Below are 15,111 nucleotides of genomic sequence, written 5' to 3'. Positions count from 1 at the left end.
TATGGGGTCATGGGGGAGATGCTGCAGCCATCCACCTGAAAATCTGGTATCAATGGGAGAGGGAGAGGTCCCAGGGATGGGACAGGGGCGTCGCTTGGCCACCTGGGCTGCCCTCCCCTGCAGGCGGGGCAGGGCTCTCCTGAGGTTGGGGGATGGCAGGTGACCTTAGCAAGGGGCTGGTGGGGCGTTCACAGTACAGGCGGGGGTATGGGGGTGTAGGGAGAGGAAACCAGGCAACCACACTCCCCGAGTCCCTGGGTGCTTGCTTTTGCTTGTAATACCATTAAAAATAGGGAGAAGAGGGGGAAGGCAGGTGAGGGGGAAAAAAAGGGGGGGGAACCCAACAGCAAAACCTTATATAGAAAACACCACCCCCAGCTGAGCTCAGGGCTTAGGACACCAGCCCCGCCACCAGCCGTGAAAATAGCTTAAAAAAACTGTCAATCTAGAGGGGCAGGGCTATGTACAGGGGAGGCCGTGGAGCTCAAGCCCGCTCGCCCACCAGGACCATGGGCGCTGCTCCCCGGGACAGGCTGGCCCTCTGGCGTCGCTGGGCCAGCTGCGACTGGGTAGGCGGTGACAGCTGTAGGCAGCGTGAGGTAGCTTGGATGAGGACGGGCATGCCAGGCCCCGCCTCGCCATCCGCGTCTGAGTCCTCCTCGCGTAGGGCCAGCTGCCTGTTCATGGCAATGGCCTCGGCTGCGAAGGATGTCAGGTCTTTGGCACAGCTGTTCCTGAGGGAAGATGGACAAAAGTGGTCACTGGAGAGGCAAGATTAGGACTGGCTGCCCCCCACCACACATCACGAGGTCACTCAAGCCCGTCACCTCTGGTTCCACCCTCCCTCACGGTGGCCTCACCTCTGCAGGACCATGGGCGTGGGCAGCGTGTTCTCTGGAGCGCTCTGCAATGACAAGGACATAGCTGAAGGGGTGGGGTTCAAGGTACCCAGAGAAAGAATCTGGCCTCTGAGTCCAAAAAGTCTACAAGTAGAACGGTGAGTGTCTCCCAGCCTTCAGGTCCCACGGCCCTCTCCCCCAGAGTCCCAGGTCTTCCACCCTCACGCCACACCTCCCAAGTTTCTGTTGACACCTAGTGGAAGCACTGGTAAAACCAGCTCCTACAAGGTCCCTCCTCGGCCTGGCCGTGAAGACTTGGGGCCTCCCCGGGCTAAAACACCCAGATCTCCCAGAAAGCCATGGAGACCACCTCCAGCTGGTCCCCACAGGCCTCCTTTCCCCCATCAACTCCTGCCCTCGAGAGTACATGACTCTAGGCTCCACTGACGTCCCTGGCGGCCTGTTCCCGGAGCTGTGCAGCCCAGAGGCCCCGCTGCGTGACTGTGACAGATCCCCGAAACGCTGCACCTGAGGGTCCCACTGGGCCCTGCTGGAGCACGCAGGCTAAGAACGTGGTTCTCAGGGGTGCTGCCAAGTCTGGCCGCTCAGGGAGCTGTGTCTCCTTCTAGCCTCCACCCGCACTCCCTGGCCACCTCACTTACGTGCCTCAGTCCTCACTCACCTTGCATTCCATCCCTCTGTGCCCCTGCCCTGCACTCACCCCCTGCACCCAGGGGTGCTGCAGGACCTGGGCAGCACTCAGCCTCTGCTTGGCATCACGCACAAGGAGCTTAGAGATGAGGTCTTTGGCGGCGAAGGAGATGTGGGCCCAGTCCTTGTCTGGGAATTCGTACTTGCCCTCTTGGATGCTCTCAAACAGCATGCTCTGGGGGAAACAGGGCAGGGTCAGCGAGGCCTGGCCAGCGTGGGGTACCTTTCCGAGCTGCTGGGGGTGCCCTGGCCTGGGATGCTCAAGACAGAGCAGCAGCACGGGGCTGGCGAGAGATGCCACTCATTTTACGCCACCAACCAGGCTGGGGGGGTGGGGGGGTAAAGTCGGAGTGAAGGGAGGCAGTCAGAACCAGGCTCCCGAGTCCGACAGAGACAGACAGGCATGGCCGGCGAGCCCGATGGACGGACCAGGCCAGCAAATCCAAAGGCCAGGAGGCCCAGCCACCCACCTGTCGGCTTTGGCAGGCAATCGCCATCAACGTGGTCCTCCCACCTCCCCGCACCTGGTCAGAGGCAGCATCCCACCTTCCCACCCCAACTCCTGCTGCATCCCCCCCCCTGCATCCTCCTCCTCCCCTGCAGCATCCCTCCTCCCCTCCCGTACCTGGCAGGCCGGGCAGGACTCTCCGCGGTCCCAGCCGCAGTCGCTGCCACAATGGCCCACGAAGGGCGGGTAGCCGCTGAGCAGGATGTAGAGGATGACGCCCAGGCTCCACAGGTCACAGCGCTTGTCGTAGATGCTGGCCTCCTCGCTGAAGGCCTCCACCACCTCGGGGGCCATGTACTCGGCCGAGCCGCACTGCGGGGAGGGAGAGAACCTCAGCACCCCGACCTCCCTCCTCCCGCCCAGCTCAGCCAATCAGAGCTGCCGCTGGGACAACCCCCCCCGGCCCCGCCCACACCCCCGCCCCGCAGCAGCGCCCGCCAACCCCACCCGAGTCTACCTCGTCCCGCCAATCAGCAGCGGCTGTGGAAGCCCGCCCCACCCTGCTGTAATCTGCCTATCCTGCTCCACCAGTCAGCGGGCCGCTGCCGGGACTCCACCCTGCCCCAAGCGGCTGCCGCCCACACGGCCCATTGGCGGCTGCTGTCGGGGCCCGCCCACCAGCTTCACCCAATCGGCAGCTGTTGCCAGGCGAAAGGTGGCGCTCTGGGCTCCACCAGCCTGTGTCCGTGCCCGGGGGTGCCCACCCTCCGCTGTGTCCGTGCCCGGGGGTGCCCGCCCTCCGCTGTGTCCACGCCCAGGGGTGCCCACCCTCGGGGCGGCCAGCAGTGCTCACCGGGGTGAGGAGCTCCGGCGTGGAGATGGGGGAGCAGTCCCCGTTGAGCTTGATGCCACTGCCCAGGTCAAAGTCACAGATCTTCACGGGGGAGACCTGCAGGGGAAGAACAGAGGGTTGGTGTGGGCTGGAGAGGGCTGGCCCTGGCGTGGGGCTCTCCCAGGTGTGCCCACCCCGAAAGTGCCACACTCTGTGCAGAGGGGGGGGTTACCTGGTTGGGGTGCACACACAGGATGTTTTCGGGCTTGAGGTCCCGGTGGGCCATGCCTGGGGGGGGGAGAAGAGCCGTGTTAGTGGGGAGCTTTGAGGTTTTCCGGGGAGCCTGGGCAGCTGGGCCTTGACACCTACCTTTGTTGTGCAGAAAGTCCAGGGCACTGGCCACGTCCTGCACCACCATGCTGGCCTCCAGCTCGTTGAAGTGCCCACGCTGGTGGATCTGGTTCAGGATGGAGCCTGGGGTGGGAGAAAGGGCACGTGAGAGGGCAAGTGGGACGCCACGGGGGAGGCCCCCCTCACCCCAACAAGGAACCATGCTCCTGGCCACCTCCCACTAGAACCCAGCTGGAAACGCACCTCCACGCATCTTTTCAAACACCAGGCAGAAGCGGTCTTCCTCCTCGAAGAACTCTATCAGTTCCAGAACATTCCTGGGGGAGGAGAGGAAGCAGAAGAGAGCTGTGGCTTCCGGAGGCCCCTGTGGGCTCCCTGACACCTCCCCCCACGTGGGGATCCACCCACAGGACTTGGCTGCATGGGGCTGGCCACACAACAGGTGCTGTGGCATGCAGCAGTACACAGGGGCGCTCAACTCCTGAGTGTTGGATAGTTTGCACCAAAGGCCACATGAGCACCTACCTGTGTCCTTGGCACTGGTACAGCATCTCCACTTCCCGCAATACCCTGCCCCGGCTGTGCCCCGGATGCTTCTCAATGATCTGAAACCAAGAGGGGGACTGGGTCAGCCAGGGTAGAGGTGAAGGTGCGGACAGGTGACTGGCAGAAACATGCCTCCCAGAAAACCTGAAATGCCACCTTCTGTGACAAGGGCCCTGGCTCCAGGCCTAAGCAGGCCTGTGGGGTCCTGGAATATGCCAGAAGTCAAGACTGGGCACTCAGCCTTGGGGTGATGTGGGGCAGGAAGTCAGGCAGCTTTCTGCTCCTAGCCTGGAGAGCTCTGTAAAATGGCCCCTAAGGGCATGGGGTCAGCACCCTCAAAGATGCTGGGACAGCCACCAGGCACACAGCCTGAGGCACACACCAAGGTCACGGGCCTTGGCTGTGGACATGCCATCCTCCTTTGGCCTGTGGGTCCACTCCTAGCCGGCTGTGGTGGACACTTAAGACCAGCGGCCAGTCAAGTCTGCCCAACAGCAGCTCCCCAAGATGGTCCCAGAACCTTGTGTTTCAGGCACCCCCAACTCTCTGCCACTGCACGTCCTCCTGGGAAGCTGCTCTTGGGTCTCAAGACCACGCTGCCCGCAACACCAAGGTCTCAATATGAAAGGAATCTACTTTTCCTGACCATATATGGAGAGCTCTGGGCCCCCTCCTGGGAGAGGCAGGGGCAGTGGTCACATCACCATGAAGGCCCCACAAACCTGTCCCAGGTCCTGTGACTCACGTGCAGATAAATTCAGAGATAAACTCCGTGGTGGCGTCCCCTCGCAGTGGTACTCCTGGACAGAGGTCCAAGCTATGTCCCATCCCCTCCCACGGCCAAGTCACTAAGAACTTCCCACAGGCCCAGGCGCCTGTGCAGTGCAAACTGGACTGTCCCACCCGTCTGTCCTCCAGCCTGTCCTGAGTCCTGAGCAGTCAGTCCAGGTGTCCCCTCAGCCCCTCCTCCAGAAGCCTGTGGGGGTTCTCCTGATCTCGGCAAACACCATATAGGTGGCCCCTGCACTCCCAACAGGGTGACTCAGGGTGCTGACCCCACGAAACTCGGGCTTCTCACCGGCCTATCCCCCTTCCCTAAATCGCCTCCCTAAAGGAGAAACAATATCCGCCCAGCCAGCCAGCAGAGATGGAGGGGCGCTCCAGTCAGGGACCACCCTATCTCTGTGCAGCTCCGAACAGGTTCCGTGGCTGGGATGTGGCAAGCACCATGTGGCCTGGCCATCCACCTGGGCTCTAGGCCAGCCAGCTCACCACCTGGCACTCCCAGCCGGATGCGAGTCCATGGATCACTTGGACACCCAGGCAGGCGGCCTCCAGGGCAGGTGGGCTCGTGAGGCTGTGGCCAGGACTTCGGCAGGGCCCTGGTCAGCTCAGACACGCACCGAGTCCCTGGATACGAGCCCCTGGGACCCCAAGTCTGACGATGTCTCCATCTCAGGACCTGAGTGAGCCTTGCTGGCCACCTGGCCCCAGGGAGCGAGCAGGGCGGCCCTTGTTGTCCCTGACACGCTGCAGGTGGTACTGGGCACTGGTTTCGCCACCTCCCCTGTCCCAGGCCTGTGGTGGCTGCTGCTGCCCATACATGGGGACTCACCTTGACTGCATACTCCTGGTTGGTGATGAGGTTGATACAGGTCTGCACTCGGGCGTGTGCGCCCTCACCTAGCACGTCCTCTTGCAGCTGGTACACATCTAGGGGGAAAGAACACGGTGAGGGCCCAGCTACGCCCAGCCGGAACCCCCCCCCCTCCCTCACAGCCCCCATCTTTGCCTTCAAAGCGTCCTGAGAAGCTGTCGGTGGCCCGGCACCTCCTCTTCTTCTTCTTCCCCCTCTTCTTGGCATTTGGGATGTCGATGGGCTGGCTCGCAGGCACATCTGTGCAGGGACATGGGGAGCCACAGTCAGGAAACCACCCTGCCCACAGCCCCCCAACACACCGTCCACCTGCTCTCCCACATCCGGCCCCCATTTGAGGGTTCCCCCAACACAGCCCCTACCCATTCCCAATTCCTGTCCCTACCTGTGGGGTCCCCTGCCTGGGCTCCTCAACACAGATCCTGCCTATCCCAATCACTGTATCTGCAGCCCCGCCCCCCACCCCCAAAATGCAACCCGTCTCCTCACCTGGGCGGGCTCGGCTGAAGTCGGTGTCCCCATCCTGGTCCTCGAGGAGGACCTGTTCTAGGCAGAAGGCCAGTTCGAAAGGATTCACCCCCTGTAGAGAGATGAGAAACAGCCCTCAGCGCTCAGTCACACACGTGCCCACTGATAACACGGCACGGCCTCTGGGCGGAGGGGCCCCACTGCCCTGTCCAACCCTAGGGCCTCCCAGCCTGCACAGGCAGGGCTGCAGCCGGTCACTGCCAGGGGTTCTGGCCAGGGTGCCTGTGGAGACACCTGTGGCCGTCACAAACAGAAATGTGTCACTGGAACTGAGTAAGCCAAGCCGGACACGCGGCCCCACAGCCTGCACGGGGAGTTACGGGGCCTGAACACCGGCAGGGAGGCCTGGATGGTGTAAGCACGCTCCACTGAAGACCAAAAGGCTCCAGGTTCAAAGCCACCTAGAGCCATCACAGCAGCAAAGTCTGGCGATCTACCTGTGAAAACTCAACCCAGAGAAGCCTGTGGAAGTCAGTGAGGATACGAGGGCACTGCTGCACCCCACGGTGAGGATACACGGGTGCTGCGGCACCCCACAGTAAGCACACTGTCCTAACACTGCTGCACCCCACAGTGAGGATACACAGGTGCTGAGGCACCCCCATAGTAAGGATACACGGGTGTTGGGACACCCCGCGGTGAGCACACTATCCTAACACGGCTGCACCCCACAGTGAGGATACACAGGTGCGGCTGCACCCCGCGGTGAGGACACGTGGGTGCTGAGGTACCCTGTGGTGCGGGAACACTATCCTAACACTGCTGCACCCCACTGTGAGGACAGGTGGGTGCTGCTGCACCCCGCGGTATGGACACGCTATGCTATGCTGACAGAGACACCCTGCAACGTGCATATACGGGCACTGCAACACCCTGCAGTACAGACAGGGTCCCAGATACTAAGATCCTAAGGTCAGACTCCTCAGGACAGAAGTGCCGCCTGCGATGACCCTGGAGTAGTAGGTCTGTCTGCAGGGCCGGAGGAACAGGCCCCAACGCCGCTTTCATTGGCTCCCCCCGCGTGGCTGCCGCGGATCCTGACCTCACCATCAAAGGCTGGCTGGCAGGCAGGAGGTGACTCACTGGTGGCAGAGGGCAGGGCTCCAAGCTGGCCACTTTCTCACGCCCTACTCAAGGCAGCTGGGCCTCACCCCAGAGACCTGGGCAAGCCCCTGGGCCTCAGTTTCCCCACTGGCATCCTGACCGATGCTGCTCTGTGCCCCTCTTCCTAAGGCAGGTGGTAGATACAGAGCGTCACGCACCCTTGGAGGCCCCCTGGATCCAGGTCACACCTGGCTTGAGTAGTGCCACCTGCTCGGTAGCCAGCTCTGTGCCCACATGCTCCTCATCTGTGCCCCCCAGGCCCAGCTCACCCTCCCTTCCAGCCCCAGGCCCCACAGGGGGGTGAGGACCAGGGCAGCCAGGGCTCAAGCAGCCTCAGGGCCAAAGTAAAGGACTACCTGAAATAGCCCATGTTTGCAGACCCTCGAGTGAGGATGCCGGAACCTTAAATTAGGTGAGGCCCGGCCGGTTCCTTAGGAGTCAGAGGCTGGTTCAGCTCACTGGCCAGGCAGGCTGTGTTCTGTCAAGTTGGAACCGACTCAGAGCTGAGCCTCCAGCGGGTTTTCAGAGGCAGTAAAATCACACAGGAGATCCGAAGCACGTGCCTTTGGGCTGGCAGCTCCACTTAGCCGCCAGAGCTCCCTGGTCAGACAGAAGTATCGGTCACTTCAGGGGTGGCTGTGCGTCTGGGGCCTCCAGATGACGGTTCTGGTTGTCACCAGCAAACAGGCACCAACCACTCTGCCTGCTTCAAATTCCTATACCTGTCCTCCCAGGTGACGGGCCCCATAGCAGGAGGGCCTGAGGATCCAGGACTTGGACCAGGTGGGTGGAGTCCTAGGTGGAGTTCAGAGAAACCAGGGGGGGCCCTCCCACCTGCCTGTCCCCCACAAAGAGCTGCCAGGGCGAGCCCAGGCTGGGCACAGCGGAGGAGGCATTGCTGCAGCCACCTGCCCTGTTCTACAGGGGACCTGGTTCCCACAGGGCCCGGCCAACACTGAGCGGCCAGGCCAGGGAGCAAGGCCAATGAGCCCTCTGCTAAGGCCCGTCTAAAATGCCGGGTGTCTGACTCCACCTGGGAGGAGGTCTCCTGGCCCCCCAGCCAAGCGGACTTCCAGGAGAGAGGGGAACCAGCCTGTGGCTGGTGAGTGCAACCTCAGACTGTTCCCCAACCAGTATATGTTGAGGGCCACCGCACAAAGGTCCTGCCCTTCACCCCACTTACCCCTGCCTGCTCTCTGCTCTACACTCTAGCTCAGAGGAATTAGGTACAGCCAGCCACCAAGGCCAAGGATCAGCTGTGCCCAGCGATGCCAGCTCCCAGGTCATGCAGATCCAGGAAGCATGGGTACATGGCCAGTCCTCCCTGACCTCTACTTTCCCCTCCACGAAGGGCAGGCAGGCAATCACAAGACAAGAGCTATGTCCCCTGGGTGCCATGGGTCAGGGGCCCAGAGGGGCTCCCCAAGCAGAGCCTGAACTCCCCCTAGCAGCCGACCAGCTCAGCTGAGGTGTGGGTGGCCCCGCCCTGGCCTGGCAGCCGCCCAGAGTCAGCAGGCCTTGGCAGGAGGCAGCTGGAACCATCCAGAAGTGGTTTGCTTTGGCAGCAGTGCTGGGCCCGCGCGGTGACCCTGTCGCTGCTTCCGCCCTGCCCCTGAAGGGGACAGACCACACATAAACACAGCCCCGGCCCCCTCTCCTCTCCACTGGGCAGCGGCTCCCTGCCATTGCATAACCGGCGCACGGGCTGGTGCAGGGCCACTGACATCACGCGTCCCCCGGGCCAGCTCCTGGGGCCCCTGGCCTGGCACCTGCCCGCCCCCCCCATAACCTGATCGTCTGCCACCCAGCCTCGAAGCAGCAGCCAGCAGCAGCCTCGGAAACTTCCCGCTCAGACAGGAAACGGCACTGGGGCGTGAGGCGTCTGCGAGGTGGCAGGCTGCGGGACACCCCCTCACAGCTTCCCCAAGGGCCCTGGGCGCTTCTCTCGCAGAGGGGGGACGCGGGGCCGAGACCACCGCCTCCTGAGCCCACCTGGAGCGCACAGCCGCGGGGGGCGGTTGGCAGGGGGGCCCCAGACAGAAGTCCCAGGGGCTCATTCTGGGATTCCCGGGGTGGGGGCTGGGGTACAGCCCCTGGCAGGGCAGCGAGGATAGGGGCCCCTAGTTCTGCTGGGCTCTCTTAAGGACTCCTCCCAGCGCGGTGGGGAGGGTGTCACTGGGCATCAGCTGGCAGGGGGGCACCCAGGACCCAGCAGGGAGTTTCCCGAGGAGGGGCCTCCCCACGTTCCCGAGGGCGATCGGGGCGTGGAAACCCGGCTGGGACTCGCAGGGGCCCCCCCAGCCAGAGGCCCCCCTCCAGCCGGGGGCTCTCGGAGGACGCACCCGACGCCAGCAGCACCAGCCTGGGGCTTGAAGGGACGAAGCACCAGCCGGGCGTCCCGGGTCCCGGGGGCGGACCCGGGCCAGAACCCGCACGGGCGCTGGGGACGATGGGCGCCCGCCGGGCCCCGGAGGCTCCAGCGGGGCCCCAACTCGGCGACCGGTCGACCCGCCCCCCACCCCAACGCGCGCGGGCCTTACCTTGTACGAGCGGCGGAAGCTCTCCGTCTCGGCGGTTTTCTTCTGCACCATCTTTCGTCCGGACCCCGCCAGCGGGGAACGAGCGCAGGCGGCCTGGCAGGCGGGAGGCGGCGGGGACTAGAGCCTGCAGGCGGGCGGCGGACAAAGGCGCCGTGAGCGGTCGGCCCCGGGGATCCCGGAGGAGGCCGAGGGGTGCCCGCGCCGAGCAGGAGGCCGGGGGTCGCACTCACCGGGGTCGGGGTCGCGCCGGGGCTACAGTACTGCCGCCGGCGCCCGAAGTCGCGCAGCTCAGACCCAGCTCCGCGGACCTCGCGGTGAACAGCACCGCCAATGCAGCCACCGCGGACTCCTCTTCTGAGCCGCGCCGACGAGAGGAGCAAGCGTGCCACGGCCGCCGCCGCTTTTATAGGCCAGGCGCCGTATGGCCGTGGCCACGCCCCGCCGCCGGCCACGCCCCCGCGAGCTCGGGGGTGGGGCGAGGGTGGGCTCCTCGGCGCGCCCCAGTGCCGCTGCGTGGCGCGATCTTCGGGGCGGGGCGTGTGCCTCCGGGAGCGACTGCGGCTGCGCAGAGTGGGCGAAGGAGTTACGCGAGCGCTTCGTGGCACCTAATGCGGTTGCGTAGTGAGGGCTCGAGGCGGGGGTGTGGAGGCTCCGCGGAGGGTCCTGTGCGGCTGCGCAGTGTAGCAGGTATTAAGGCTGCGCTCATAGGGTGCGCAGCTGTTTGATGGTCCGCTGGTTGCCAAACTGCATGTCCAAAGATAGGAGGGTTCTGGGCATCGGTATTTCTGGGGCAGCCTGAAACTCAGAAACTCACAAGACCCACCCAGTTAGTTCCAACACGGGGAGCCACTCCCTGGAACACGGTGACTCCATTGGAGGATGCCCTTCCTATAAACTCTCCCACGTTATTTTCTCAGTTTGTTTATTCCGGTGAAAAGCCGTATCACATAAAATTAGCATTCGAAAGTGTGCAATTTAAATGCCATTTGGTACATTTTCAACGCGCTACCATCACCCTCGGGCCAGGTTCAAATTGTCTTCCTGTCAAACATTCTTCTAGGTGGTATAGCACTGGTCTGTGCGTTGCTGTACAGAGGTAACTCGTGGTTGCTGTGATGCTGAAGCCTGTGACAGTGATGTGCCAATCGTGGTAATGGGCACCCATGGTGGACAGTGTTGGCTGGAGCTTCCCGACTAAAAAAGCCTGGAAGCAGGAGCGGCATCCACTTCCAAAATGGCTTGCCTCTGGAAACTATGCACGAACAGTGCTCAGGCTGTTCGTTCATAGGGTCGCATTAAACATCGATGGCATTAAACAACAACAACAACCATCACCACTTTTCAAGTCGCAAAATATCTCCCCACAGAAAAGCCAAAGTTTGGACCACTGGGATACGGGATCACCTGTAGTACCCCTTAGACTCCAGCCCCACAGCCTCCTAAGAAGGTGTGCCGGGGTAACTGCCCTGAGGGAGGTCCCCCTCACTTTACCCTGGGTGGTCAGAGGCATACCTGGGTGAACTGCCATCTGCAGGTGTGCCTGATAAGGTCATGCCTGGTCCCACTGGAATGCTGCCCCACAAGGCGTGTGAATCCCAGGAGCACAAGACTTTGGAATTCTGCTTGAATGGTAGCATCTAGTCCCATTGACCAAATCCTCCGTCGTGAAACTGATGCTGCAGCGACCCTCTTGCCATCTTCAGAGGGCATGTCACCAAGAGAGACGATTCCTTGGAAAAGGACATCGTGTTTGGAATGGTGTAACTTAGGTGAAAGAGAGGAATACCATTTACAAGATGGATTGCGGTGATAGCAGCAAAGAGCTCAAGTTATGTCCTAAACTATGAGAATGGCCCTGGACAGGACAGGTCACTCACTGTGAGTCCTACTCAACTCGATGGTACCAAACATCAACACGTCTTAACGGATGGAGACAGCCTCATCCTTTTGCCACAGAGCAGCTGGCTGGATTTTGTACCAGTGACTTTTCTGTTGCAGCTCAACACAAAATGCAAAATGCCCCTAGGACTCCTTACTCCTCACAGATAAGTGCATGTCGGTGCATAGGATTACCTCGGCCATTTTCCAGTATTCCACTGTTGTGAACTGACACATGACAATAGGACTCTCTCTAGGGTCCCAGGGCCTAGCACAGGGGACTTGGACCTGCGACCCAGGACCCAGGATCTGGCTGCTGGAGTGACTCATCTACTTCCCAGCTGCCTGTACCTGCTGACCATGAGAGGCTCTGCCCACTCAGGTGAGGTCTGATTCAGGGCTTGATCCCAAAGCCTGAAGCCAGTCTATCCTGGCCCTGCTGGAAGGACTGGCTTCATCCTTACTGAACTGTGGGCCTTCCAGAGCCTGGGGTTTTCAGGGGTGAAGGACTGAAGAGGAAGAGAGCAGCTCCAGACTCTGGTCTGGGGTCCATCCGTGTGGAGTTTGTCTCCCTCTGAACTGCTCACGGCAGATCTAAGCTGGTCCTTTTCTGGGGTGGCCTGTGAGATGCTGAGCAGAATCCCTGCTGTCCACCTGCCCCTCAGTCATAACACCCACATATGTCCCTGGACTTCAGGCTGTGTCCTTGGGAAGATAGGCTGGCAGAATTATGTTGGGTGTTGAGATTCAGCGCTTCCATCCCCAGGTCCCTTGTCCCCATCCCCCATCCCTTTGAACCCCCAACCACGTGTTGGGCTGGAGAGGGCAGGGCAGGGCCTCGGGGAGCCACAGTTGGGGAAGGTGGGGAGGTCCCTGTTTGCTGTGAGCAGGGCCTGCTGGGATCTGTCCACACCCGTCCTTAGCATGTACAATGCCTGCCAGACACATAGGGGTAATTCCCTGCGCGCGCATATGTGCGTCTGCCCCCCTGAATGCCCGTGCCTTCAGCCCTGCCCTGCAGAGTGCTGGCCGCCAGGCCCAGAGCTGGATTCCTGGAACTGTCCTTAGGGAGGCGGCTCTTGTTTACCAGCTAGTGGAGGCGCTAGACAAGGGCAGGCAGAGGGAAGTCAGGGGGGAAGCTGGAGAGCCTCCTCGTGCCTGCCTCCCCTGGCCCCTCCCCTCTCCAGGTCAGGAAATCAGTGCCCAGGCCCTGCTCCCTGGCCGTGGTGCTCACCTGGGCCTGCTCCCTCTTCCTTCCAGAGTGCAGTCCTGGCAGCAGGAGCAGGTCCAGCCCAGACAAAGGGTAGACACAGCCTGAGCGCTGGCTTGGGGTGCCTGGTTCAGGAGAAAGCTAAGTGAGGCTGACCTCCACCCGACCCAGGGCCCCAGAGGAGACAGCTAGCCTTGAGAAGGGGGTGCAGAATTTCCCGGGGGGGGGGGCGGGCACTGAGTTACCTCAGAAGAAGAAGGGCTCTCATATGCTGGCCCATGCTAAAGCAAACCGGAAAGGAGGGACCCCTAATATTCTGGTCCATCCACCATTCCCTCTCACCACTGGGCTTCCACAGGCCCCCTCTGGACACTCACTCCCAGAGTACACAGTGCCTCCATTCCAGCACCTTCCTTATCCCCATATGTCCCCACCCCTACTTGTATGGAATTAGCCAGGCTGGACCTGGAGGCCGTGCTCTGTGTCTAGTGTCCCCACTCAGGCACTGAGTCCTTTGCAAGGCCTGAGTCTGCACTTGATGGTTTCAAACAGGTCAAGTTCATGTTCACCCTGGAAGTTTAGCTTAGCTGGACCCTCAGGGCCAGGATGCCTGGCTGCTGAAAGGGACCTGGGCAAGTGAGAGAGCTACCACACACACAAAGAATTTTCGTCATAAGCTTATCCTTTGCAGAAGTGTGTCCCAAACAATTGTTTATCTAGAAATTCAATTGAACCATGCATCTTGGCTTTTGCCTGGAAACCCTATTAAAAAACCTGGAAGTCTATTGTTAGCTCTTTGTTTTGATGTTTAGCAACCTTCCTTTGGGTTTCTGACACTCAAGATCGAGGGACAGAGCTATGACACCCCATCTTTCTGCTTCAGAGTGACTGGAGGATTTGAACGGTGGACTCTTGAGTAGCAGATGATATACCACACACTGTACCACTAGGGCTCCTTGGCAGTAAATGCCTTGTGCCCAGACCCAACATCAGAAAACACCGATTTACCCCCAACACCACCAGGCATGTTAGGGGGCTGGAGGGTCTGTTTGTGACCAGACACAGGCACAGGCTTAGAGAGGTGCCGCGAGTGGGTATTTGAGGACCAGCCTGTGAGGATGTCACAAGGTGAGAGGGGACAGGAGCCCCTGAGGAAGACAGGACTGAGACCTCTTTGAAACCTTCGATCTCTCTTCTCTCAGGGCCTCTGGAGGCACCTGTTTGCTCGTCCCAGCTCTGGGTGGGCACCTGACTGGCCCCCAGCTAGAGGGCTGGAGGCAATCAGAGTTCCTGTCCCAGCCCGTCTTCTTCCTGGGGGCTGCAAGCCTGGGGAAATAAGGTGATTATGGGCATTGAGGAAGTAGTTATCAGTGGCGTACGCTAGGTATCCCCCCCCCAAGTCTGCGACCTGTCTGGCCTCCCAGGACAGATTCCACATGCCCCCGGGGTCCCCAGCTGAGCCAGGAACTGGGCAGACTCCTGTCTGGGCCCTCGCTGTCCTGGCTGGAAGCCAAGAGTCTAGAGCAGCTGATGCAAGTGCCTGCAAGCGTCCCTTCCTACCCGACTGGCTGACTCACGCTGCCCCATTCCAGCAGCTCCAGTCCGGGGACAGGAGGAGGCTGGGCCTCTAAGCTCTAGGATGGGAAGAGGGTGGGGAAGCTGACGTGGGCGTGGCCTAGCCCTGGTACCTCAGCGGCGGAGGGAGTTCGGGTGTGGACATGCGTGCTTCCTGGAGTCAGGGACACTGATCACTATATAGCTTCCAAGTGAGCAGTGGGTGAGGCCAAGTGACCGGACAGCGCTGGAGAAAGGCCACCACACTACTTCAGTGACAGGGTACTCAGCTCGTCATCTTAGGAAGGACCTGCCTCACTTTCTTCACCTCCGAAGTAGGGTAGGAGTGTCATGTCCTTAGTCCTGTCCTTGCTGAGCGCACTCGGTGGCATCACACACATGACGCTCAGATCGGGGGTAGGGAATCCCGAGTGGTTCTTGAAGGGCTGAGACTGAGGAGAGGTGATCAGGTGACAGCCAGGTCTCCCTACCCCAGGTGAGCTGTGGGATCATCAGGGATATGGGGGTCGGGATGAGGTGGGGGATGGAGGTGACTGGGTACAAAGTGTCTTGACTGCTGTTAGCAGCTTCGAGGTGGAGGGAGGAGGCTGACCTCACCAGGCTCCACCAGTCACGCCACCCTGCTCACCTGCCTCCAGCCCTTGGCCAGTGTCTGGGCTGCTGGCCAAGTGGCACCCATGCCTCTGGTGGCTTCCCGCTGGCTGCCTCCCAAGCCGCCTCCACAGAACGGATGCCAGGCCTGGAGTCACACCTGCGTCCCTGTCCCTCCTCTCTGCCACAGAGACCTCACCAGGCAGGGTGACTGGAAGGAGGTGGCCCCAGAAATGTCCTTGCCTGGTCCCCAGAGCCTATGGGCACACTGCCTCACCAGCCAAAGGGGCCCTGCAAAGGG

At 61.4% G+C, this 15,111-nt stretch overlaps 1 protein-coding gene across 1 annotated transcript; it reads right to left on the bottom strand.

The window, feature by feature from the left end:
• Positions 1–484: 484 nt before the first annotated feature.
• On the bottom strand, positions 485–9,607 carry MKNK2 (MAP kinase interacting serine/threonine kinase 2). Its single transcript, XM_006897929.1, has 13 exons — positions 9,557–9,607; positions 5,874–5,964; positions 5,520–5,624; positions 5,343–5,440; positions 3,707–3,786; positions 3,425–3,498; positions 3,200–3,304; positions 3,063–3,118; positions 2,852–2,947; positions 2,176–2,370; positions 1,561–1,725; positions 861–904; positions 485–734 (listed from the first exon to the last, which is right to left on the bottom strand). The coding sequence occupies exons 1-13, from the start codon at positions 9,605–9,607 to the stop codon at positions 485–487; spliced, it is 1,410 nt and encodes a 469-aa protein (XP_006897991.1).
• Between the last annotated feature and the right edge of the window lie 5,504 nt (positions 9,608–15,111).

Source organism: Elephantulus edwardii, unplaced genomic scaffold (genome assembly GCF_000299155.1).
Source record: "Elephantulus edwardii isolate Elephantulus edwardi_28Jun2011 unplaced genomic scaffold, EleEdw1.0 scaffold00217, whole genome shotgun sequence".
Classification (NCBI taxonomy): Eukaryota; Metazoa; Chordata; class Mammalia; order Macroscelidea; family Macroscelididae; genus Elephantulus; species Elephantulus edwardii.
This window is presented reverse-complemented; position numbering and strand designations above follow the sequence as displayed.

Excerpts from the sequence above, each read along its gene's own strand:
- MKNK2 (XM_006897929.1), bottom strand. The coding sequence starts at position 9,607 with ATGGTGCAGAAGAAAACCGCCGAGACGGAGAGCTTCCGCCGCTCGTAC. Across the intron at positions 2,371-2,851 it reads CGCCGGAGCTCCTCACCCCG|TGCGGCTCGGCCGAGTACAT; the intron begins GTGAGCACTGCT and ends CCCTCCCCGCAG. Across the intron at positions 735-860 it reads ACGCCCATGGTCCTGCAGAG|GAACAGCTGTGCCAAAGACC; the intron begins GTGAGGCCACCG and ends ATCTTCCCTCAG.